Source organism: Haemorhous mexicanus, chromosome 5, assembly GCF_027477595.1.
Source record: "Haemorhous mexicanus isolate bHaeMex1 chromosome 5, bHaeMex1.pri, whole genome shotgun sequence".
Classification (NCBI taxonomy): Eukaryota; Metazoa; Chordata; class Aves; order Passeriformes; family Fringillidae; genus Haemorhous; species Haemorhous mexicanus.
Genome location: NC_082345.1, coordinates 23,487,614 through 23,513,949, shown reverse-complemented (window position 1 = coordinate 23,513,949; position 26,336 = coordinate 23,487,614). Strand labels below are relative to the sequence as shown.

The 26,336-nt window shown below is 42.7% G+C and overlaps 2 protein-coding genes across 4 annotated transcripts in view; one reads left to right on the top strand and one right to left on the bottom strand.

Annotated features, from left to right (window-relative positions):
• The window catches only part of SYN3 (synapsin III), a 38,054-nt gene extending 23,870 nt beyond the window's left edge, over window positions 1-14,184 (top strand). Inside the window, exons 5-8 of the mRNA XM_059846287.1 lie at window positions 237-371; window positions 5,303-5,387; window positions 6,854-7,151; window positions 8,615-14,184. Coding sequence (XP_059702270.1) covers window positions 237-371; window positions 5,303-5,387; window positions 6,854-7,151; window positions 8,615-8,747 — 651 coding nt within the window. The 3' untranslated portion in view covers window positions 8,748-14,184. The remainder of the gene's footprint in view (window positions 1-236; window positions 372-5,302; window positions 5,388-6,853; window positions 7,152-8,614) is intronic.
• Window positions 14,185-14,325: 141 nt separating this feature from the next.
• On the bottom strand, window positions 14,326-24,845 carry FBXO7 (F-box protein 7). Of its 3 annotated transcripts, XM_059846286.1 has the most exons (10): window positions 24,562-24,701; window positions 23,286-23,398; window positions 22,944-23,205; window positions 21,759-21,983; window positions 18,985-19,126; window positions 18,445-18,528; window positions 17,344-17,436; window positions 16,221-16,397; window positions 15,512-15,549; window positions 14,326-15,062 (listed from the first exon to the last, which is right to left on the bottom strand). In XM_059846286.1, the coding sequence occupies exons 2-10, from the start codon at window positions 23,306-23,308 to the stop codon at window positions 14,658-14,660; spliced, it is 1,449 nt and encodes a 482-aa protein (XP_059702269.1). In that variant the 5' UTR covers window positions 23,309-23,398; window positions 24,562-24,701; the 3' UTR covers window positions 14,326-14,657. The 3 variants fall into 3 exon arrangements, with proteins under 3 accessions (XP_059702269.1, XP_059702267.1, XP_059702268.1); XM_059846284.1 differs by lacking the exon at window positions 23,286-23,398 and having other exon boundaries at window positions 22,944-23,238; window positions 24,562-24,845; XM_059846285.1 differs by lacking the exons at window positions 23,286-23,398; window positions 24,562-24,701 and adding an exon at window positions 23,975-23,994 and having other exon boundaries at window positions 22,944-23,238.
• Between the last annotated feature and the right edge of the window lie 1,491 nt (window positions 24,846-26,336).

Below are 26,336 nucleotides of genomic sequence, written 5' to 3'. Positions count from 1 at the left end.
CCCAATTTGTGAAGGGAAGGAAGATGGAGAGTTGGGGGAAGCACATTTCCAAAAAACCCTAAGCGAAATCCCACACCTGGAAAAATCAAGCATGTTTCAGCATGAGGGGAGTGGTGACTGTAGATACTGACAAGGACGTGCAGACACAAAGCAGGTTAATGTAAGAGGTGAGTTGAAACAGGCATCTGCCAGCAGGAAACCACCTTACTAACTGTTGTTTTTGCCTCCTGTGGCAGGTGATGGACAGCTCAATGCCCCTGATTGGGGAGCACATAGAAGAGGACAGACAACTTATAGCTGATCTGGTTGTTTCCAAAATGACTCAGCTTGTCATCACTGCTGGATCTACACCATCACCACTGAGGCCTTGGGTATGAGTGAACCTTGTGAGCAAGTTATTTCCCTGACCTTCTTTCTTTCTTTCTCTCTCCTCACTGAGTGTGTTAGGCAATCAGACATCTCAGAGAGTTGAACAGTCTCATGTGGGAGTGTATTGGACAGACTGACTCCTTCTCTTCCTAAGGAGATTCTCACAGGCTCTTTGAAGTGGGTGCCCCTACGGAACACATCTCTCTCCCTTACTCTCCTTCCAGATAAATATGACATCACACCAGTAGCATGTCCATGCATCTAGACATTCTGACCTCCTAAATTCACTGATTCACACTCAAGACAGGCATTTTTACAGGTACTTCTAATACCCAGAATTTTCTACAAACCTATTTCCCACAACCGAGTTTCATTTCTGTCTAACACCATCCCTCAGGATAGGTTTCATTCCAGTTTTTGCATCCCTGTTCTGCTTTCAAGAACAGAAAGTGGGAATCTCCAGCAAGACTTGTTCCCTTCCTTACTGCAGTTTCTTCTTCAGAGATGTACTTTGCCACCTTCGTCAGGGGGAGGCTTTACTAAAGCTGAACTCATATAAGAACCTGTGACTTTTGCATTTAAACTGGCCCCTTAGTTCTTCTTGTGTACATCCATTTTGAGTATCAAATGCATTTAATTTTACTACCACATTTCCCAGAGGCAGTTAAATATAAATGAAACACCCCAGAACAGAACCTGAGTATCCAGGTGTACTTGCTACACCTCTTTCAGTATCTAACAGAGAGCCAAGTGTGAAGGTTTGAGGACAACAAATCTGTACAGCAGAAGAGACAAGAGAGTAAAAAGTTGAGGGACAAAACTGGTTGCAACACACTGGTACAATTTTCATTTCCAATTGAGACAAAGAATGGGAGAAGGCATTTTATGGGGCTCTGCCTTTGTCATATGACAGTCCACTCCTGCTAAACCAGGATCCAGCATGAAGGGTATTCAGGGTAACTCCAAGTTTTAGCTAGAGTGAAGGAGTAAACACTTAATAGACACTGAAAATGCTTTGAGGCAGGGAAAGTGGTGCAGAAGAGATAGAATTTACAAAGTGGAATCAAGAACTACCATTTGAAATAGCCAAGATACAGAGTGCATGAACTAAGAGAAAAGGGCAAGCCAACAGAAACTGAGAACATGGACAGATGAATCTGTTTTCCGTGTCTGTAATATACTGGTACAGGATTGGATTGGATTACAGCAGACCTAAATTAAGGCAAAAACAAGAACAAAACAAATCTTGAAGGGATAGGGTGTCAAATAGTAGAGTCAAATAAGAAAAGGGTCTTCATTGGGAATAAAACCTAGAATTACTTGTATATATAATCAAGAAAACTAAACCCACAAACATGTTAACTAGAGTGTTTTACTAATAGAGAAAGGGCTTGGTGCCACCAACACCACAAAAATGGTACATCCTGCATTACCAACTTAATGTTATAACAGTTAGAAGTGTCCAGAGAGAAAGAGTTAAATATGAGGCTGGTGAGGTGCAGAACTAGAACTACAGATGAAGACTTCCACAGAAGAAATACAAAGAGCAATTGTGAATATAAAGGCAGCAGTACTGAATACATAGAGATGAGAATCCTTGAATATCCCATGGGTATGAATAGAATACCTATAGTTATTATTGGACCTCTCTATACTAGTCTCTGGATGGAGAAAAACTGAGAAATTATGAAACTGAGTGCACAGAATTGACAGAGATGGAAAAGTAATGAGTCACAACCATGTGAGACTTCAGCTATCAAGAAGCAAGTCAAATATCACAGGGGAACAGCAATTCAGAGGGAAGTAAAAACACCTTGACTTTGCCATAAGAAACATCCAGGTACAAAGTCAGATAGTGAGTGTGTACGATTAGATTTAATGTCCAAGGGACAAATGTGATATCAAAAAGAAAGGATATGACACAAGCATGAGAAAAGAAAATTAATCAACTCCCTAGCATTAAAACTGTATAGATGCTATATGAGAGACCACTGTTTTCCAGAATGTATATATATGTTTCTGATCTGATCCTGAACAAAGAATGTGAGAAATAAACTTGTAGAATTAAATGACAGAAAGAACACTTAAGGGGGGAGAAAGTCGTTCAAATTTGGAAATCTGATATTTAAGTAGACCTTTATGTGGCATCCTACAAGTCATAAAAGGAAATGTAAAAATGATAGAAATTAATTTTGAGTAGCAGATAGAGGAAAGAATGAAAAAAGTTCTTTGAGTTCATCAGAAAATTGAACCCTACAAACAATGGGTGGGCTCTATGGATCATCCAAAGTTTAGGGAGTAAAAGAAGACAACAGAGACAGCATTGTGACTCTAGTAAATGTAATTGCTGAAAGTGGGGACTTCTTTACCTTGTTATAGTTTTTCCTGATCAAAATGACACAGAAAAGAACAAAACCAGTTATTAAATCAGTGATGACTGATATTTTAAACAAATTATTAAGCCCCCAACTCCAGATGGCCACATCCGATGAACTGAATTTGGGAAGTGACTAAGCTGCCAAAAAAACTGTGCAATATCATTAGAAATAGTTACTGCTCCAGAGGACTGGTGTACTGAACAAATACAAAATATGTGGTTTGAAAGCTGTAAGAGTAATGTAGAAACATTTAGACAAGTAAGTCATAGACTTTATGAATTATCTCAAATGATAATTTAAAGAAGAATACAGAAGAATAAACAAAACAGCAGAAACTACAGCTCAGAGCATTTACCACATGATTTTTTTGCAAAGAAGAAGAAAAAATGTCCCATTAATTTCCTTTTGATTCTTTTCCTTTCATTTCTTTGGGAATCCTTTGATGGAGTGGTAGATAACAGGCAATCAGTCAGAATGATGTAGCTAGTCAAAAAGCCTTAGGCAAAGTAACAGACAAGCTATAAAAGAAAGCATGGAGGGGCTAAAAGGTAAAGTTTTATTGTGTAGCAGAAGCTGACCTCAGATATAGATGTTAGAGATTTTAATTCTTGCAAACAGTTAGCAGAGGGGATACTTCAAGGATACTGCACCTGGCCATGTTGATAAATGGGTTGGTTGAGCCCAGGACAGGATAAGATGTTAATGACAAGTTTGCTTTCATGCCTTCAACATGAAACCTGGTGCCATGGCTACAATGTGTCCTTGCCTCTCTGACCCACCACCAGAAGACCTTGGGCTGGCCCTCACCCCTTCATCTCTCAGCCTCAAAAACCTGTTTTGCCTTTATTTCTGAGATATGACTTGGTTGACTGTAGGGAGAGGCTGTAGAGGTGAATACGAGATCAAATTCTTTTTCTTTGCCTGGTCTAATCAAGACTTCTCACAGCATCAGAACAGGTAATTTCCATCAACACCGAGGCAAGGTTTAGTTCGCAAGCTATGTAGGGCTAGAAGCCGTAAATGGAAAATTCCCAGATTTTCCTTCCCCGTCCATTTGCAAGTCCCAGATAAATAGTGTAAAAGATGGACTGGCAACTTCATCACATTTATGTTAGTCAGTTGAAATTAATTTCAATGTTTCGAACTATGAAACATTTCTTCACATTTCCAGAATCACTTAGCTCATTCTCCTGACCTTCCAGGAGCCTTGAAGACCCTTTTATCATGATATTCTGCATGTAAATAATCCAGCATGTACCAGCCTATCTGTCTCCAGCTTTCCTAGTTTTCATAAACAATTTTGTGCAATAGGCTTACTCAGACTTTTGTTAACTTTGGACCAGCCCTCGTGCAGCAGCTCTGCATTGCTTAATCTGTTTATTAAAATATCTGTCAAAAAGACTAAACAGTGAGAGAGAAGAAAGAGCAGATGGCACCAAATTATTTGCATTAGTCAGGACCAGGGATGGCAGTGAAGAACATCTGACAGAGCTATGTATGTTCAGTCACCACAACAGCAAATGAAACTCCATATGGAAGACTGAAGGGTAAACTAAGCTGGGGGCAGAGAGAGAGAGAGAGCATAAACAATGTGCAAACTTTCAAGTGGCACCAGCCATTCCCTTGTGAAATACTTTGTCGCATACAGGCTAATGAAAACCATTGCTCAGCCTATGGTTGTGTTGACAAGGGAAAAGCAGGAAATTAGGATGCAGGAAAAATGAACTGGCAATGTATACAGAGAACCCAGATACTGCTTCATCTGGAAAAATGTAAGCAGACCCATCTCTGGCATCTGCAGGAGAAATTACAAAGCTGGGAAAGAGAAGTTGGTGATGAAAACAATTAGGGGCTTGGAAATATTCCCATGGAAGGACTGGAGGGATTCTAAAGTCTCTTGGCTTTAGAAAGGAGGTAAATGACAGAGAGGGCAGTGAAGGTTTGCAAAATAATGAATGGCCTAGCATGGGCAGGTTGTGAGAACTAGTCTCAAAACTCAGAACAAAGCAAGAGAGATAGGAAAGACAGTGAGGCTGAAAGGTGAGCATGACTCAAATGGTCTGGATGTAAATATCAAAACAAAATATCTGAAATTGCAAAGATTTTGCGGAGCAGATAAGAAGCTTCATATTTCAGGGCTGAAGCTGACCCATGGTTATTAGTAATCAAGAGGAGACCCCTTAGGGTACAGAGATGATTACTCCATAGACATTTCCATGTTTCGTCCCTCCTTCCTTCAGAACATCTGGTGCTGGCAACTGTCCAAAATAGGAGATGGGACTGAGAGAATCCCTCGGGCCAGATACATTTGGTAATTCCTGATTGACTAAAAACATTCTAAATTTTCATTTCATTGTTATTCCCTGTGAGCAAACAACTTCTATGCTCTTTTTGACTCACCTCTCCATATAAGTCCCATGAGATTTTACTAACCAGATGCTGCATGTGTGTGAGGGTGTATTTAAGGAACACTTCATGACTCTACAGTTCCTGTATTACCTCAGGGCTTCTCTTTGGGGACTCTGTATTAACTGGACTGGCTTTTTTCCCTCTAGCCTCCACAAGCTCAGTCTGTGTCAATGAAATCTCAGACTGGACCTCCACTTGGACAACTGTCACAACCACGGCCTCCTCCACAAGGTACAGTTCTCTGATTCCCAAAGTCAGTGGTGACTTTGAGTCCTATCAGTTTGCCTTCTAAATAAAAAGTATCAAGATAAAGGTTTTGCTCCTTTTCCAATTCACTGCCAAGCAGGCAGCAAATTCAGCGAACTGTTAAAGCAGATACTGTTGAATTCCACAGAAGCTCAGAAAGTGGGATGAAAATTTGATATAGATCCAGTTGATACCACTGGTAGGACTTGGCTCAGCAAAACAAGGCCATTTGAACTGGCACTGGAGCAAGATTCTGGGCACAAAGTATGTTTGCACAAAGCCGTGCAGTTAAAAGTGTTAAGAATTGATAAGAAGATGCTAGTGTTATCAGGCTTGGAACAGACATCAATGCTGCAATGCCAGGATCCCTGATCCATCTGTCCAGGAGCTCCCATGTCAGCAAGAGCACACCTCCACCTCCTTCCGACAGCAGAAGCAGTTTTGACTTATGTGGCTTGGTCAGAACAAGAGGTTTGGCTTAATGTCCTGATGTACACTGAGGTGATGAAGCACAGGGCTGCCTCATGGGTAGCCAGATCACACCAACCACTCAATTTACATAACTCATTAGACCCTAATTTTTGCCACCTTCCCTTCCTTTCTCCATTTCAACCTTCTACCAAATTAACACCCTCCTCTAATTGTCTTTTCTTCATTGGTCACAGTTTTGCTGCATCCAAAATTGAGCATTTCTATGTAATCTTGGCATTCCATATTCTTACTATATGAGCTGTTGGCCTTGCAGGATACTACTCTCCATCTGTCTCCAGTGCTCCCCTTCAATTCTCTGTAAAACTTTCTCTCACATAACTTCCCTGACCACCTGTGAAATCCAGCCAGACCTCACAACACTATCTGCAACTTTTGTCAAGTTCTCATAGTATTATCTGTCATGTCCAGCAATTTCCCATGGCATGTCCAATTGTTTTCCACATCCTCTTCAGTTCTGAGAATCTGCTACCAAAGCAACTGAAGGAACCTGGTGATGGTTCTGGAACAGAGGAATAGATAGGGATAGGATGGAATGTCTCACATCAAACTGCTGGGTCCGTGAAGGGACTGCTGACCCAAACCAGCAGGGTCAGCTTACATTTCCCACACAGTTGCTTCTCCAGTGACTCTTCCTTACCCAAGCAGGAAGTGCTCACCAAGGATAAGAAACACCAGATACGTGAAGAGTAAGGCAGGTTGAAGTGACTCCCTTTGGGGAAAGTGGAGGAACTTCTTTAGTGCTGAAGAAGGTAGAGAAATCTACAGAGAAGGGACAAACCTAGAGAGAAGGGAATCACAGCAATTTTAGGCCTGTAAGAGTGGATTTGCCATATTCTTCTTCATGAAGCTACTTCAAAGAGTCTCTCCTCTTAGCAAAACCCATCCTTCCATAGAGATGTTCCATGCTTGTTGCCCACTACATGCACTTCCTCACGTTTGTGTCTACGTGTCCCTTTCAGGTGGACCACGCCAGCCACAAGGATCTCAGCCTCCCCGAACAAACACACCCCCACAGCAGCGGCTGTCTCCTCAAGGACAGCAGCCCCAGAGTCCCCAGTCTACTTCCCCTCAGCAGCAAAGGTCACCTGGATCTCCTCAGCAAGTCCGATCAGCAACTGGCTCCTCTCCAGTCCAGGCCTCCAAGGCAGGCACGTTCCCTCCACAGCAGCCTCGGCCTCCTGCCCAAGGCCGGGCTCCCAGCCAGCCAAGCCCCACGGAAATGTCCAAGCAGCAAACCACCCCACACCCACACCTGAAGTAAGTCTCTGACAAATTCCTAGTATCTGTAGATATTAGAATTAGGCTGTCCAAAAATGAGATGACATAGAGAATATATCACCTGTTGTCAAGCAGCAGTCCCAGGGATAAAGGCCTGCACAACTGTGAGTGACTTCAGAGGTAAATGTGTATCCCTTGGCATAACAGTGCACCAGAGACCTGTTGTCAGGAAGAACAGGTTGTATTTGACATCACCAAGATTTCACATTCTTCCTCTTGTTCATGTGCTTAGTGTTCATCATACCCCAGCCATATTAACATAGCCACCACCTTCCCAGCAGGGTGTATAATCCTCACAGGCTGCAAACAGCACAGCATTGGCCAGAAAGCTCACCAGGGGTTATTCCTTCACTATTTCCTAAGTGCAAGAGCCACAAATGTTCTTTTTGCATTTAGTAACAAAAAGGCAGGGGAGAGAGGGGAAAGTGGCGCTATTCATGTATATTAAATTCCAGATGGTGACTGTATGTGGAAACACTCTTCTGGAGCAGAGCACACTGCTGAACTGTTGTGGATCTTTGGAAGCAGCTTTTGCTGTCACCCTTTGTGGAGAATATCTAGTTGGCACCACGGCAGGAAAACTGACCAAAAAAACGTCTGATACTGACAAGAAGTTAACAGAAGAAAATTTGTATGAACAGGCCAGAATAAAACATAGGCTAGGAATAAGAAAACAATTTCAGAGAAGCAGAGGAGTGATGTTCTAGAACAGGCTTTCAGTGATCATGTTTACACAAGCAAGGCAAACTAAAAGAGGTGTACTTAAGGATCAAAATGTTGGTCCTAAGGATGCAGTTACCACAATATACATATTTCAGATACTTTTTCCAGTCTAGTTTTGTGCTGGATACCTATTACTGATCAGAAGAAACTAAGCGTGGTAGCAGGGAAAATGGGGACATTTACTTCAAAAGCACATCCTGATCTGAACTTGACCACTAGCAGATACAAAGCCAGCAGGAGCAGTGTGGTCAACCCAAAGATCTGCATTAGAGAGTTGACAGTCAGAGCAGGAAACAGCACACATTGCAGGGGATCTGGATACCAACTTACCCAGCCTCCTGGGCTCTCACAGCTGAAAGGCCAAGACCATCATTCCTGGTAAGGCTGATGAAAGATAGGTGACCCTTAATATTAATCTCTTCTTCTGTATTAGTAGTGAAATTACTTCAGGGTGTCTCACAACAGCCTCACCAAATGGCAACTGCATACTTCTAGTCAGATGTTTTCATCAACGCTTACCAGTTTGGACTGAGCCACTTGCCCATGCCTCATTCTGTCTCACCTCCCCCATTCCTGGATGTCTTAGCACATGGATATTTTCCATGCCAGCCTATCCTTTTATCCTAGCATTTGTTTTTGTGATGAAACACAAAGCATGAGTAACCAGCTTTGAATTCCCACCTTCTCCTGCTGAGACTGAACTCTGTTTTCCCTTTCAGCAAATCACAGTCCCTGACAAACAACTTCAGCATATCTGAGTCATCTCAGCGAGGAAATGCCACTGAAGATGAAGCAAAAGCTGAGACCATCCGCAACCTGAGGAAATCATTTGCTAGCCTGTTTTCTGATTAACAGTCCTGCAGCTGGATCTGTGCTTTTGTCAGCCCTCACTCTACATTATGTCATACCTGATGTCATCCTGGAATATACTCAGTGAACCCAGTGATTTACAAGTAACACCTGGGTAAAGGGAATTCAGAGAACTATAGTTGTTTCAATACAAAGAAAATATTCAAATAGAGATCTGAAAAGTGACTGTATAAAAGTGTCACTATTTCATTGGGTTTTGTGCATAATCAGAATCATATCTGTTCAAATGACTGAGTTGTAAAGAAAATTTTACTCTTGCTAACCCCTGTGGAGTCAACACAGTTATGACAGTGAAAACTAGGTTTTATTTTAATTTGTATATAGTCAATACAATTGTTAACTTCCAATTACTGAATTCTTGTAAGAATTGTAAGATCAAGCTTGGTTTTGTAAGATCAAGCTAAAAAAAAATTAGGCTTCTTTCAGAAACACACATGCAAAGGCAGAATCAAGAATAAGTATCCACTGACAGACAAAGTGAGCATGCTTGAGCATCCAGTGAACTGTGGAATTTCATTATAGAAACTTCATAAAAGGTCACTTTTCAGAAGAAAAACTACGTTCAAGATAAATACGGTACCAGGCACCAGTAAGCACCAAAGATCACACAAGCAGGGCAGCCAGAGGGTCTGCTGCTTTATTCCAGATCATTCTGCTCATAGCAGATAAAACATCTCTGTTTCATGCCTTGCATTTATGTCCCCTGTGTGTGATTCCCAAGGTCTGAGAGAAAAATGTCATGTTCTAACCCTGTACCTTTAGTTCAAAAATAACCTAAGAAATGGGTCTTCCACACAAAAAAAAACTTCTTCCCCAGCCCCTGCAAACACCAGAGTTCACACAAATTCCAGACAAAACCCAGCTAAACTCCAGGCACTTTGGTGACTTGGTCACATCTGGCTGTGTGTCCCTCAGGAGCATGCTTAATTAATAGCAGATCTGATGAAGTGCACATAGTTGTGTGCTGAGTGTTCCATAATACTGAATGGACAGAGAGATGGAATGAAATCCTGTCTCCCGCCTTGAATTCCTACTGACTTTGCTGGGGTGAATGCAAAATGAATGCAAGGTGACAAACTTGCAACAGAACTGGAAAATTATATTTCACAAAAAAGATGACCTGGGTCCTTACTGAAGACACCAAGCCACAGGAGGGCATGTATGGGATTGTCCCAAGCAGTAACAATCAGTATTAGTTCTCCCTGACCATTCCCAAGAATTATTCTTCCAGAGAAGACAGATGTGCTGATGTGCTTTTCTTCTAATCCTGCAACACTGAAAGAAGCTGTGTCTGTGCACATATACTGGAACTGGGACCTGACAAAGCTGTGTTCATGATTGAAAAAACTCATCCTAGGTAAATCCATGTATTGATAGCTATTTATACTAGCTGAGATCCTACCCTTTGCACCCTGAAAGGTCTGTTTGGAACACACCTAATGCAGGTGCCAGTCCTCATCCCGGCTCCTTGACATGCAGCTTTGAGGCCAGACTTGGCTTTGTGCTTCCCTTGGCAACTTCACTGCGATGGTAATTAGGAATGCCCAGGGATGTCAGTAAGTAAAAAAAATATTTGAGCCAATGGCCCAGATCTTTGCTGTCACTTAATAAAGGACATCCCCAAAGCAGCAAAAGCAACAGCTGCATTAGCCATCTTGGATCTTATGATTCATTGGTGGGAATAAAGCCAAACAAGGAAATCCTTCCTGCATAGCACCTGTAATGAACATCTAAATCCAGTGAAGTCATCTGGACCTTGTATGACCTACCCCTGAGCAGGCCTTTGCACATATAATGGCAAGCAACAGCATAGCTTTTCCAGATTGGAAGTCCCTCAAGAGACTCATCTGGATCAATGATTTATACCTTAAGTTCAGTATTACAGAGCCACCTTATTCTCTGATGGTTTGTCTTCTGTTTTGTTTTCCTCAGCTCTGTGCTGCCCTTTGGGTTTTGATAAGCAGTTTACCGTGTAGCATCATAAATATATGTCATCATCTGAGAAAAAAAAACCTCAGTCCCTGCTGTGTTATCTACAGGAGCAATAAAAGACTGAGAAATGGCCTTGAGCAAGCAGTGTCCTACTGGCAAGAGAAGCAGATTAACTGGCTTCACTATATGGAGAAGAGGATTTCCTTCTGTAACACTTCCCTCAGCATGGTTTATATCTTTCCATTCTGAATGGTCACCAGAGATGCGAAGACAGAAATGAAAGATTACTGAAAGAATCCTCAATTGCTTTATCCCCTGAAATTCCATGATTCCCTCACCAATAGAACATATACAAAAAAGGAATGGTGACTAGTACGACATGGCCCTGTAAAGAGACAGCAGTTCATCGCTGAAAGTGCAACAGCTGGGTCATTTGCTGAGGCTGCATTTGAACACAGCAGGGCTGTCCTCTGACAGACCACAGGAACAGGACAGCACTGTCAGCTTTCATACCCAGTAGTGACTCAATCTCTTCATTTGTCTACAGCTCCCAGCTGTCACCTTTCAAGGGACAAGCAAACAGAATTGCATCTCACCGCCTAGCTTTAAGTTGCAACATCAAGTACAAACAACAGGCACTCTCAGCTTAATTTAGTTAGTCCATAGCTCCTGAAAAAGCACCTCCAGTTCTATTCACAGAAGTGCTTTAAAACACTGAGTTGATTTCTAAAGTTAGAATGATGAAAATCTGTTGTGTCCTGTAACTGTCCCAACAGTACACTTCCCATCTACAGCTATGATGCTCACATACTAGATGTGCTAGCAGGAGATTCACAAATGCATCTTCAAGTTATCACCTTTGATGCTGGCTTTCTACTCCAAAATCCCTACCCTCTAGAAAAAGAGAAGAGGGAATACAAGGGGTATTCTTCTTTTATATGGATGGGAAACAACAGTACACCCAAGAGGCATTCAGGTACCTAAATATAACAGCAGGGACAGGAAGAAAGCAACAGAAAAACTGGTAAAGAGAAGCTACATTTAAATCACAAGGCACACAAGTCCCACAGCACACCTTGGGATCTTTCTCACACACATGTGAACACTGAGCACCTGGTCAAAGGTTCTTTTGTCCTATTTGCTTTAAGTTTCTTCAGAAAGAAGCCAGGGAACATGAGCAAGTTTGTGTATTTGGGTCCAGCCCAAGAAGTAGCTGAGACACAGCTACGACACCCAATCATATCCACCACCTGGAAAATTAGTTTACATTTTGCTGTTTAGCTACAAACTGAAGAACACCTTGACTTTCTTGTCATAGCTAGGTGTGGTATTTCAAGAGGAATGGAACACACATTCCCAGGGAAGCTAAGGTCCAGCAGAACAGCAGTCCTGCTTACAAAATACCACTTGTAAATGCAGTGGTAATTTACAGTCTTCCACTAATCACAAGCAGGTACGTAAGACCTTACACCTTGCATATGGCTCAGTTGCTTCATCTGGTTGGCCTGAAGTTTCACGATTAAGATAATACATAGAACAACCAAGGATAATAGTTCCTTATTTCCAAGTGACTCAGTAGCAAACTTTACAGTGCTAGATACTGATGAATAGTACAGGTAAGGAATGCTCATCTTAAGGCATTTTGTCATTTATCATTTACAACAGCAATGATACACACACTTGACATAGGAGCTGGCAAATAAAAAAAGCAAGCAACTAGTTTTCAAGTATTCCCTCTCTTTTGTCTTCTAATTCTATACTGTTGGTCCTGAGATACTCACTTTATACTTTATACCCTGTTTTATGAATAACAGGAACTCCTCTTTAAGGAACTTTACAGTTCCAGCTAAGTCAGGTTTCTTAATCTTTGGTTCACAATACCTTTACTACAATGTGAGGGACAACAAAAAAAGGGAAGGAGTATCTTCAGGTCATTTAGTGGTGTATGTGTAAAAGGGCTGAGTTCATTACTTCAAAAACAAACACTTCAATGACAAAATCCAGGATAAACTGAATCTCTGTCATCAGCCAGGCAGAAGTACGACTTAATGGTTGTCTTCAGCAAAGAGGGCCCAATTCCAGAGCAGCACACGGCTTGCCAGCAGGGCAAACCTTGTGACTGTCATCAAGGCATTGGCAATGTGAGCACCACTGGCACCACAAAATTAACTTCTCACACGCATTATGTGATCACTGTTCCCAGAAATAGCTTGGAAAAAAAGGAAAAAGGTAAGTTACATATTATTTTATCAGTTAAAGCTCTGTAACCTTATCTGAGTATTATTTATGCACGGCTGAAGCATCACAAGGACAAAATGGTGCAAACCAATACAGTGTAGATTTACCTTTTCCTTTTTATAGTCAGTGGAATATAAAGAACTGCTGCAAACTCTAAGAGGTCTGACTATGCATTTCACTGGTGAAAATGCTTTTGGAACAAGGCAATTCAATCACTGAAGGCCAAAGTTAAAGCTAATCTTGGTAGGGAAGGAAAACTATCTCTGTGAAGAAGAAAAGGAAGAAAGAAGCAATACAACTTTTGACAGCAAAATAAAGTATTATATTTTACTTCCACTGGCAAAACTTCCTGACTTTACTAATGTCAGCTGATTTTATACAAAACGAGAAGATGAACCACTGAAATCTCATCTGAAAAAGCACATAAGAATTACTGATCAATTAGCTTGTATTTAACAGGAAATGTCATTCCATTTCCACAGCTGGAAATTCAAAAAAGTTTTAGAAAATAATATCAGTTGTCACAACAGTCATTAGTACCATTCACATTTATAGAAACACTGAGATCAATAATCTTAAAAAATACATAAGAAATTAAAAGTTCTAGCAAAGTTCAGTCATTCCAGTCTTCCTTTAATTAAGCTCCAGCATCAGTTTGCAGGTCTCATCAGGAAACTTTAACAGTGGTCTTGTTAGCTGCTCATTAGTTAATAAGACAACTCTTGAAAGGTGCTCATAACATGCTACAATATATTTCTTTTTGGCAAGATATCATCTGATACTTAAGTAATGGAACTAAATGGAATTTACTGAAGTCAGAATACATTCTGCTTCTCACGTTGTTGTGATCCCATTCCCACTGTAACCAGGTCAGGCTATTTAATTCTTTAAGTATGTCAGCTAGGGAGAACAGATGCATTTTCACACCACTTTTAGTTCAAACACAGTAAAGGTAGTCACATACTACAGATCCTTATTTGTAAAGTCAAGGACAAAGTCAAAAGTTTTGCTGCTGATTCTTTGTAAAATTGCTCTGCTTCTGCTTAGACTTCTGAGTTGCACTGTGGCATGACTTTACTCAATTGTTTGTAAAATTAATTAATTTGTGTTCTAATATTTCCATTGTAAAGAAAATCCCTTTGCTGTATTCTTTGTGCATTAAGTAACAATACAAAAACGCTTTTTACCTAATAAAATATTAAAGGAAAAAGGAAACACCACCTTTGAAAATTTCCATGAACACACATCCACCATAACAGCGGCAGTATCCTGTTCTATGTGGTAGCTTTTTTGTTAATAAAGATTATTAATTACCTGGGTAGATTTTAAACAAAACCTTTCACCCTGGCAATGCAGTAAAACTCTTCAAATAAGACAGACAAGTAGAGGGTTTGTATTTAAAGTGCTCTTTATCTGATGCAGTAAGGATTTGGCCGTTATTCTGGTCTCTAAGTAGCACTTCACAGAGATTAAGGGCAAGGACGGGGGGCAGCAGAACAAACTGCTCTAAGTTGTAGCTCTTTGAGGAACAGACCTTAAGTGCCAGGTGATACAGCACTACCAGAGCACAAAACAAACCCAGCCTCTGCAGTTGGGACATCACCATGCACACATGCTCTTGACACAATCTGAAGGCAGATGTTAGTGCCTGGGATTTGCAATCTCCTACAGTTAGAAAGCAAGCTCAGCGACTACAAAACTCCCTGCAGGAAAAAGCAGCAATCAAATGAATGCACGGCGAATGTCCATGGGGCGGCCCCGGCTGGGTCGAGGTGGAAACCTGTCACTGGGACCAACTCGTCCTGGAAGTGTAGGGTTTGCTCCAGGCAGGGAGCCAATGGGGTCAAAATGTGGTCTGAATGGAGGAAACTGACCTGGTGCTTCTCCCTGGCCAGGAATGAGTGAGTTAATTGGGTCTCCAACATATGGAAGTGTTGGTCTCTCATCATATTCTCCCCCAATGATCATTGGGGGATAGATTGGATTTGATGGGAATGGGTTGGGTGGAAAGGGATTAGGATAGAATGGGTTGGGATGAAATGGGATTGGATGAGGTATAGGGGGCAGAAGCATCATGTGCCTCCATCTCAGAGCTTCCTTCTTCTGTTTCAACTTTTTCTTGTATAGCTGCAGAGAGAAAAAAAAGCATTTTAAAGCTCTCTAAGTGTTCCAGCTTCAGCAACTGCATTCAGTTTTACAGCACCTCTCAAAAAAGTGCTACTCACCAATCTGAAAACTCAGAGTAGCAATTCCCCTGCCCACCAAAGACCAGGCACAGCACCCCTGGAAGATCTCTAACCCCCACGGAGCATGCACCACGTAACTTGTTGATGCTCCTTTCTGCTAGTCTGACTGACATGCACACAAAGAATACCACACTTCTAAGCTAAACTTTAACTCAAAGCATGCACCACGTAACTTGTTGATGCTCCTTTCTGCTAGTCTGACTGACATGCACACAAAGAATACCACACTTCTAAGCTAAACTTTAACTCAAAGTTACTGCCTCCCAAAGTCTATACTTAATTATCAAACTAAGATTGATCTCAAAGAGATTATATAAAAAAGCCACCTACTTCTTTCCAATCTGTGTCACGAGGCCTTGAAATAGGATCTACAAAAAGAAGCAAAGCATTAAGGAAAGCAACAGATCTTGTGCCACAGATACCTGCAGATTGTCAGAATTCAAAGAATAATCAAGATATGCAAAACACTTTTGGTCAATACATCTTTTTCTAAAGATAATGTATTTTGAAAAATATAAAGCTCCAGGTCCATTTGATAGGTAATCTACTTGCACACCCATTCCATGTAAAGCATGATCTCCAAATGTTATTAAATACAGAAATCCCAAAAACATCGTCTCCGCCTTCGACTTCTGACAGCACTTCACTTGATTACCTTTGTTTCTTAACTCTCTTGTGAGAAATTGAAGCAGGAATATAATCTTCCCTCCACTTCCTAATATCTGCAGTACCCAATACACCAAGGTAGCAAAGGAAACAGATGAAAACAAGGAAAGCCTCCACCACACAATGGGATGAACCATGTGGAGCACCAGTAATGGCTCAGAAGATTGCCAGCCATTTCCCTTGGCAGAAAACTCTGCATCCCCCTGAATCACACTTGACCAACTGTACTGATTAGTATCAGAAACAACTGCATTTACTCACAGGGCTTCAATATCATTATTGGTTGCCTGAGCAGCCTCTTATCAAAAGCTGTCAGAACGAACCCCTCAGTTAAGATGAGAATATAATGAGAAAAATATGTGCTTATCATTACCTCGGAAATCCCGCAGATACATAAACCTCCAGAGAAGCTGGTCATTGGAAGCTGTGTAGAGATCACGGCAAACAGCGGAGAGAGAGATGAGGGAACGGACATCCAGAAGTCTGAAAATCCGAAGCTTGAGCTCAAGAGGAAGGACCACTAACCCAAACACATCTGGCAAGTTCAAAGCTACAGAAAGGAGAAAGAAAGTTCAGAAAAAATACAGTAAACTCGACATCACTTAGGCAGTGCTTCTATCTCCAAAGACCCTAAAAGAAAGAACATTATAATCTTTCCCTTACATCCTCTCCCTTTGATGCCTGAGTAACACCAATTTTCTGAGCAGCTATTGTGATGTGACTCCTTGAAAAACAGATTTCTTGCAACTCTAACTACATTTAAGAGGTGCACAAAATAGGGCAAATGACACTTTATACTGAGCACCACGCCTAAGAAACATTCCACACCAAATTATGCTTATGGGCTACAGAGCTAAGGAACAAGTAAAGGAAAAAAAGGCTTGCCCAATTTCATGACCCTGAAAAAAACACAAATATAGAGCGCATGCTTCACATAAAATCTTCATGCACTGAAGTCTAGAGGGAATTCCATTGTCTTCAGAATATAAACCTGAGACCGTTTATGGCAGTAAGTATGCAGAGAAAGCCCGGCTTCCTACTGCTTCACAAACACCAGCCTGGGTTACTTCCTACCATCCTTTCCAAGCCCTCAATGAACAGTTCCTAGTAAGATCATTCCTGAGGACTTGCAAACATGATGCTAAATAAATGTTTCTGTTTTGACAAAGACATAGATCAAAACTACAGAACTACTGCTACAAATTATCGTGGTAGGATTTCCTCATCATTATGAATGGAAAACAGCCACTCCATTTCCATCTTTGAAGTGAGACTAGAGCAATCAAAAATTAAAACCAGAATTATATTAACATTTTCCAAGTTACAAAGATTAATATGATTTCTTTAGCATGTATATTTTACTTTATGCTTACTGTTTATATGCCTATCACTGAACAGCTGTTTCGAACACTCTTCCTTCAAGGCTTTAGATTGACTCCCTTCCTTCCATCCTCAAAAATTAAGTACCATCTTTAATTGTAAACGTTTTCTCTCACCTTGTCGTGCAGCAGCTAGGAGAGAGTAAACCAGCTGGTCTTTAAAGAGACGGGACAATTTCTGAAGGTCTTTGTAAACACCTGCAACCTTCTCTATCAAAGAAGAGAGGAAAAAAGCTTAACTTCAAAAGGTTATAATGCAACAATTATAGAAGAATTACAGTTTGCTTATTAGCACAACTTTATTCTGCTTGTGATCTTGATAGGAGCAGCTCTGCAGCTAGAGTGTAATAATCCTGCAACAAGTTAGTAATTGAAAAACTAGAAACCATGATTGGGCTAAACTTTCCCTTCGGCCTTAGAAGGCACAGTTAAGGGAAAGACTTGAGTCTTTCCCTTAACAAAATGACTTAACAAAAGGAAACAAAATGACTCTTAAGCTGTCAGAGCTTCCTTTGTCAGAATTCAAAGCTCCTGCCTAACACAGATTTATGTTCTAAGAGCCTGCAACCTTTATTTCTCTGAGAGAAGTATTCTTCCATTCTGTTCTCTAAAGAAAGAGGAGCAAGAAGACTTTAGTGTTATACTGGACACATTTCAGCACTCAGTTCTTCTATAACCTTTCAATTAGACTTGTATATTGGGGACTACACAGAACATAGGAAATTGAGTCAGCCTGGACTGCCAGTAAAGCAACTCATATCCTCCAGAGAATATAAGGATGGTCAGGTCTGTGGTCACAAGGATCCACATGGATCTGCCCCTTCTCTCCTCCCTCAACTTAGTTTCCACTCTAATTTTGGCACACTGGAGAAACCTATGTGGACAGCACATGTTTTCTGACAAAAAGAATTTAACAACTAAAGTACCACAACATGAGTGTAGGTACCAGCCTCTGAAGCCCTGAGCTGCAGCTTTGCAAGGTGCTTTCCTTACATTGTTAATCCAAGAAATACAATTTGTTCAAACAACAAAGTGTGAGTAAATGCCTATACTCTGAAATCCTTTTACTAAGAAGTTATGACTAACCTAAATGGTAACCACACTTTTATTCTTTTTTGCTATTCTGTACCTATTTGGTGCTCCACTAAAGCATATTCTTACCCAGCGTCCCTTCTTTACTTTTCAGTTTACTACTATGAGATCATAGTTCAGGCATACCTGGGTCCTGAAAGCAAACAAAGGATGATGGCAATAGCTGGATTCTCTTAACACTTCTAATCTCTTCGTTGATTTTTAATGTTGCTACAAATAAAAGAAAGATATTTCAAAATTTAAAACAGAGAGAGACAACAAAGACCACTTCATTACTTAAGTAATACATAGTCTGGAAGTTTTAAGTCTTGCAAAAAACATAAAAGAAGCCAAAACATTGTAGCTGAAGCGAATCTACTTCCTTCATGTCTGGCAATGCGTACCAAAGTTCCTACGAAATGAGACAACAAACATATTTCTACAATATTGCAATGAAAAGGCCAGCTGAAACTCCTAAGGATTAATCTCTTACAACAAGAGGGAAAACGCAGTCAACACAGAGACTGGAAAACAGTATTCAGTATCAAGAAGTGGCATCTTCTGCACCTCCACCACCCAAGTAATAAAGGTGCAGGTCAAAAGAAACAAAAGCACACTAAAGTTCTCTTCCTAAACAATGGTGATACTTAGGAATGTGCATCCAGGATGAAGACCTGACTGACTTACCATTAATAGCAATAAGATCTCCCAGAGGCACACAAGTCAAACCAGCAGAACCATCTCCACAAAGGGGATGTGTGTACTGTAGCTTATAAACACCATTCCCTCTCCATTTCTCTGGCATGGAGACTGCCTTGGCTTCTATCCCCTACAAATGTAAAGGGATTACAAACACACTGTCATACTTTTGCAACGGACCAATGCTGAGGGGTGAGAAAAGGATCAGAAGTTAAGAAATGGCAGAATAATGCTTGCAATTCAACCCTTAGATCAGTCCTAATGACAGCAATTGTGAGTATGTATGATTATACACATTTTACCCAAAACTTACAGCAAATCTAAGTTCAGTAATTTTGTCCTGATAGGAACAGACATTCAGTGAGCACTCACACCTCTTTCTTTGAGACACATACTTCATTCTGTCATCCATTCCAGCATTCTGATAACTCCTGCACATAATTAATTTGCTGCTCAAAAAAAAACCCTATTGCACCTTTTCTGTGAACTTACAGTATTTGACAGGGCTTTAAGAATGATAGTTTGAAGTTAATTAGAAAACCTGACTCAACTAACAGGTTTGCTTTCAATTTCAGTATGAAATGGTTCATATGTATTATCAGAGTGGGATACAATATAACCACAACCAGAAGTAGGTTCTTTGTTTCTTCTTAAATGTGCACAGCATTCATCTTCCCTACCTCCAAGCCTGCTCACTGCCATAAACTTTATTCACAGTGGCAAATGTATTCTTTACACAGTATTTCAAATTATGGTGATTCAATGAACTTAGCAGATTTATTAAATTGGTATTTGTCGTGGTTTGAGAGGAAATGAGGATTTTTTGGGATAGTGTCATGCCAATCCGTGTTCAGATTTTAATATTGGCACCTGGTTCGTCCACTGAGGGCATGGATACGCCTCTGAGAACACAGGGGGTTAAAAGCTGTGAACTCCCAGGGGAAGTTCCTTTCGAGTTCCGGTCTTGGAAGAGAGCTTCCCCTGCCCTGCCCGGCTCCGAACTGGGCGGGGAGGGGGTGGGGGGGGAGCCATGCGGCCGGAGGGAGGTAGGCCAGGCCTGGGCCGAAGGGTGGAGAAGCACTGCGAGGCTTCGGGCAGCCATTTCCCCCCCGCGGAGGGAGAGAGAGACAAAGAGAGAGCGGCCTGTGCCTGTGATAGCGGGCTGGCGTGAAGGAGAAGGAGGGGGTGCCCAGCAGGGCAGCCAGCCGTGAGAGTTCATGAACCAAACCGGCAGAGCCTGGGACTTTTAACCCTTCTTGGGATGATGGAAACCTTGCAAATGCTGATTCCTCCTGGAGCTGGTGAGATTGAGAGAAGTTGAGAAGAATCCTAGGTGGGAGGAGATGATGGAGTGGCTTTTGGCTGGACTTTTCTTGGATAGCTATGGACAGAACCCTTGAGTTCCTGTGACACAGAGACTGCATTCTGGGGGGAGGCAATGGCTCAGAGCCAGGAGAGTGCGGTGACGTGAAAGTGTGTGAACAGAGACCACGGGTGAGGAGGGTGGTGGTGGTGCCCTCCGTCTTCGAAGAAGAGGAAGATGATCTCTGTTCAAGAGACCCCTCAGCCCCAGGGGGTGAAACATGGGGGGGACAGGTGTCCCAAAAGGAGAGGGACTGTGCTCTTTTTTGGAACTGGACAAAGCATCCTTAAAGGGAAAAACCCTAGAAGCAGCTCTGGTCCATGTGCAGTGGTGAGAGCACTGGACATGGAAGGAAGAAGTCACGATGGCAAAATGTTCTCCGGGTGGTGCCACACGTGACACGGAAACACGAGAAGTTGACTGTTTCCTGGGTGAAGTCTGTGGTGCAAGAGGGAGGACTCCTCTCTTCTCGAAGAACTGAGAACTGATTATCTAAAGGGTGGTAACAGAATTAGTAAATTTGGTGGGGGGAGGAGGAGAAAATTTGGAAGGTTTTCACCCTGTGTTCTGTGCGTTTTTCCCTGTAGTTTTAGATTAATAAAGTTTTTTTCCTTTCAATCGTAAGTTGGAGCCTGCTCTGCTCTGTCTCTGATCACATCTCACAGTAGATACCAGGAAAAGAGGTTTTCTCATGGAAGTACTGGCATTTCGCCAGGCTCAAACCATGACATTTTTAATAGAAAATAGAAAAACCCACAGAAACCCACATGTGCTTAGTCAGCCTCACTGCAAGAAAAAAGATGAGAATTTAAACACCTTACTGAGACCAAATATTTTTCTCCATGTTCAGCCATGTATTAGTAAACATAAAATGCAAATGTAAAGGGGAAAAGTGAATCCATACATTGTACAGATGTACTGCCATAGGTACCTGAGCTGATACCTCTACAGATTAGTAAAACCAAAGCCAAACTTGATACTAAGTTGAATATGGAATTAGAGACACTTTTTTTGGCAGACCTAGACCTCATTAGGCACCATTTGACAGGATATCATTGAGATGATACTGACACTTAAGGCAATATTTTGGGGAAGTGCCACAATCTAAGCACATTTTCACATGCTCTATAGTAAAAGGCAGAAGCAGAAGGTTCAGCTGGGTCCTAGTGAGGCTGAGGACCAACAGAAACACAAGGACAGGCCTCTTCTTCCACATCTAAAAGATGCTTCAGTCTTCAGCCTGAAGACTTTCTGGGCATTTTGAGAAGCTGATCCTTCAGCAGTCCCTACAGCCAGCTGACATACAGAAAGGCAGAAGCAGATCCTCAGATGTAGCTTGTATATTCCACAGCTTCCCACATTGATCCAGAAACTTCTGTTTGGTGCTGCACCTACCTACCTGAGGTACATAGCCTGTCTCCATCATGAGAAGATGAACCAGAACGACCAAGGCATCAGTGGCACTGGTACACTCAGCAGAAAGGTAGAGCATCTCTAAGGAATGGGGTGTTTCACCATCAGCAGCTTCACTGCACAGCATGGGTTCAGAGGGATAGGAACCTGTACCTTCCAGGTCAGGATCTTCTGGGACTAATCCAGAAGGAAATTCTTGGCTGGATCCTGCCTGCAGGGGAAAGCAGAGCATATATTTGTTCAGAATATTACACCTCTATATACATCAACATTATGCAGCTGCTTATTCCAGCCTGATTCCCCATACAAGTTGTATGCATTCATTACACATCCATTTTCTAGCATTCCACATGGAGACTGGGATCATATACATAGCCTTTATGGTTTTTAATCTTTATAATGCAAACCCTTAATGAAAGGGTCTGTCATTTTCTTGCATATACTAACTGAAGTCAAAGTGATCATAATGTATTAAACCTTCATCAGAATTTTTGCAACATACACAGGAATAATTTAATCACTACAGTATCACCTTTTATTTGAACTTAGCCAATATGCATGGCAAGTAACCCAAATGGCAACTTGGGCTGCCAACAAACACAACAGGCCTAAACAGCAGGGGGGAAAAAAAAATATCAATCAATGGAGTTCACCTGCTGCCACTTGAGGAGCACTGTGGCTTCATTGTAGCTTCCTTTCTTATAAATCATGGCATGTTATTAATTAACTGACAAAACTACACATAGACACATTATTAAATAAAAGTAGAATGAAAACTGTAAGCAGATTTACCTAAGGTAAGGGTCAGGAAAGGGGGAAAAGATAAGAGCCTGTTTTCGACACTGCCTGTTGTATCTGCCCCAATCTAAAATCGGTTCCTCAAGAAGACAGCACTAAGGCAGGCAAGAAATATAATCCTAACTTCCCTAAGTGCATGTTTCAGCAAAAACATATACTCCTGTAAACCTGAAACACTCTGGGCCCTCTTATGTGCCACAATAATATACAATGAACAGAGACAAATTTCCATTCAAATAACTGAACATGTATCAGACATGTATAAGGAGCCAAATATTCCCAATAAATTCACTCCTATATAGTACAGCAACTGACACAACAGGACACCTTCCTTTTTGCCTTGTGCTGTACAGGAAAATTCTCATGTACTTACCCTCTCATCACTCTCCTGAACTTCCACCTGAGCTTTCTCATTGTTAGATTGCACATTCTGCTCTTCTCTTGGACTGCTGGCCTGACTGTTGTTGGAGATCAAGGTGGATGGCTCATGGCCATTCTGAAGTGGGGCAGGAGAAGCAGGAGGAGGAGGTAGGCTGGGTTGTCCATCTGGCTCTTCTAGTAATAAGCATATCAAATCACCAGAAACAATCCCATATGAAGCTAAGGTCTTCTGATCCTCTGTGAGAGCATCTTTTCTGTTCAATGTTATTGAAAATGTGGTATCAGAACTGCAAAATAATTTTAAAAAGCAGTAAGGAAACATGGTTGGCTGTACCTGGATAGCCACACACTGGACATGGCAATTGGTGCTGTGGTTTAGGTGGCCTCGTGGTGATTGGTCAAAGATGGGACTTGATGATCTTGTCCAACTTTAACGATTCTATGATTCTACAATTAGAAAAGCATACTCCATATGACAATAGTATTGTGCCATGGGGCTTAATCCATTATTAATTACCCATATGTTAAAGAAATAGTGAGGGGAAAAGAGATTATATGAAATTATTTCCCCCATGTTTCTCACCAATTACATTTTAAGTTGCTGCAGCTGCTTGGTAAATAAAATTTCATTTACAGAAATTGGTCATAAAACAGTTATGAAGGAAAGCAAGTAAGCGTCTTTCAAAATAGAAGATACCAAGGCTAGGAAAACAAGATCTAAACAAACTACTGCCTTGGATTATTTAAAAATAAATAGTGTTGAAGACTCAACCAACTTGCTTTTTCACCAAGCTAAACATTCATTTCAATGATCAGCAGGTGTCCTATAGAATGCTAGCTGCAAAAGAGTGTAATAAGAGAAGACACTTCAGGCAAAAAAACCCAGAAATGAAACTAGTTAGGGAAGCAGCTACCCAGCAGCAGCTATAAAATACACCCACTGCGGCAAGACAAGCAGCAGCTTCAGATTCCTGCTGCCCACACTGCTGTGTGAATCACCAGTGAAACAGCAGCACGTCGGACCTCATTAAAGGTTTGTGACACAAACCCTCCAGCCAGCATCAGAAAACGCTCCCCTTTTACAGGCGATTCATATTCCTACGGAGGATGCCGTGAGTTCTTCACTGATAAAATGTTTATGAAACTTCAACCGACATTCTCCAGGAAGTCTGAGAGAAGTGTAAAACAGACCCTACAGCATTTTGTAACTTCAGCGCCGCACAGAAATCTCAGTCAGCTCTGACCGCGCTGCAACCCGCACTTGGCAACGGAACACTCCCGAAGTTTTGCTATACCCCTCCGCAGTACCCAGCCGGGAAGCAGCCTGCGTCCCAGGCCCTGCAGGAGTCCGGGCAGCCGGTGCCGCGGGCCGGGTAAAGCGGCCGGGCCGGGCGCTGTCAATCCCCGGGATGCGCCCCGGGCCCGGGTGGTGCCGCCGCAGCAGCGCCGCGCCCGCCCCGCAGGGGGCAGCACCGCGCCCGGGGCCTGGGGCAGATCCGACTCCCCGCACCGCGTAGTACGGCCCCTCCGGCCCGGGCCGCGCACGGGCGGCATCGACACCCCCCCCCCCCCCCCCGGCACCCCTCGCGATGGTTCGCTCCGCTCGCTACCTGTACCCCCAGGCGGGCAGCAGGGCCAGGCGCAGCTGCGCGCGCAGCTCCCCTAGCGTTGGCTCCGCCCCCTGCACCTCCAGGGCCGCCGTTCGCTTCTGCAGCCGTACGCGGAGCTTCATGTCGGCGGCAGCGGGACGGGACGGGGGTCTCCGCGCCCACCTCACGCCCCGAGCGGGCCCCGCCGCGCAGCGGCGGCGGGGAAGGTGGCGATGGGGCGCGGGCGCAAGGGCTGCCGGGCCGGGCCGTTGTTTTGGTTGTCGCGGAACCGCCTCAGCTCTGCCCCGGCCCCGCCTCCGAGGCTCGCGGCACGCCCCCGATCGCTGTCTCTGCGTGCCGCGCTGTAGCCCGGCCACGATCGATGATTGGGCGCTCGGCTGCGCGCGGGGAGGAGCCGCCCCCGCGCGCGCCCCCACAGGCGGTTTGGGAGTCGCCATTGCTCGTTGGGCGACCTGCTACTGCTCCCGCCCCTCACAACTGCTCCATTCGTCCTCAGCCTCTTACCCTGCCACGGATAAGGCACTGGCAGGAGTAATTCCTGCGCCCGGGCTGCCTGATGCCGCGTAGCGAGGGGGGCCGCTGCCCTCCTCAGTGTGACATCGGGCCAGGTGATGTTCTGTAGCCAACACTAAAAGGAAGAGCTTGGCTGGGTGTTAAACTGAGGTCGAGGGTGGAGATGCGCAAAGGGAAAGAAAGGCTGAAGGAGCATGCTGCCCCCGAGAGTGTTTAGTTTTATGAAGGAACATGTTTTTTCTAGACCAATCTGCTAAATTGTCGCCTCAGAGGTAGTGCTCCAACACCTGTGAGCAAATAATCTCGACAAAAGTACGAAGTGATACAAACTGAACTTTACCGGCTTTAGTTCCCCTTCACTTTTCATACTTGAAAAAAAAGCACTTCCTCACGTCTTTTATCTGGAAGTGCGCACTTGGCAGGAGTATAATGTTGACTGGAGGAATAATGTAAAAAGCAAATTTTTTTCGAGTTTTCGTTTAATGAATTCCATAGAATTTTCAAAAGCAGTAAATTCAGAGCTAACTTAAAACAATGGATATTCTCAGGTCATCTTGGTTTTCTTTCTAACGATAAAACTTGGCTTGCATCACATTTCTCCATACAAAGAATAACACAAGAAAACTGGGGTATTTTTGGGGAATGTAATACTAAAAAAATAAGTGAGATCACAAGACCTAGCTTACCCAGCTACCACCAAGTACAACTGCTTATTAGGGCCCTAATCACATTTCATAATCCTGTAGGAATGGCCCTGTTGTCTTCTTTCAGCACTTAGGAGCCCAGCAGGAAAAAGGAGACTTGAAACTTCAAAAAACTATTCTGGGCTGCAGGTGAAATCTCCTTAATGCATCTGAACATGGTCATCCAATCAATCTCATGCAATTCTTTTTAGAGTTGACTGTCAGAGATGTCTCAAACTGAAGGGCAGCCATCCTCTGGTTTGAACATGCCAATAAATTCCTCAGTGGAAAGGAGAGGCTTGTACTGAAGGTGATGAAAGAGGCAGCTGAGCTGGAACACCACTTGCTGGACAAGGGACGAGCTGACTGCTCATTACAGTCAGCTTGGTGTAACTTACCACAACAACAAGGGATTTCCTGAGAAGCTGGACCCGCCAGAGCCACTGCCCTTTTTGAAGGAGTCCTTACACAGTTATCAAATGGGGACACACCCTGAATAAACCCAGAAGAGTGGGTTGCTGCCGCAGAGGGGGATGAGAGTGGAACTGGCAGAGAAGTAGAAAGGAGAGCATGTGAGGA

Bases quoted from the DNA above. Each gene is read 5' to 3' on its own strand.
- FBXO7 (XM_059846284.1), bottom strand. From the start codon at position 24,683: ATGAAGCTCCGCGTACGGCTGCAGAAGCGAACGGCGGCCCTGGAGGTG. The intron at 23,239-24,561 runs GTAGCGAGCGGA...ATTATTTTGCAG, and splicing joins CTGCCCGCCTGGGGGTACAG to TTCTGATACCACATTTTCAA. The intron at 15,550-16,220 runs GTAATGATAAGC...TTCTTTTTGTAG, and splicing joins GTATCTGCGGGATTTCCGAG to ATCCTATTTCAAGGCCTCGT.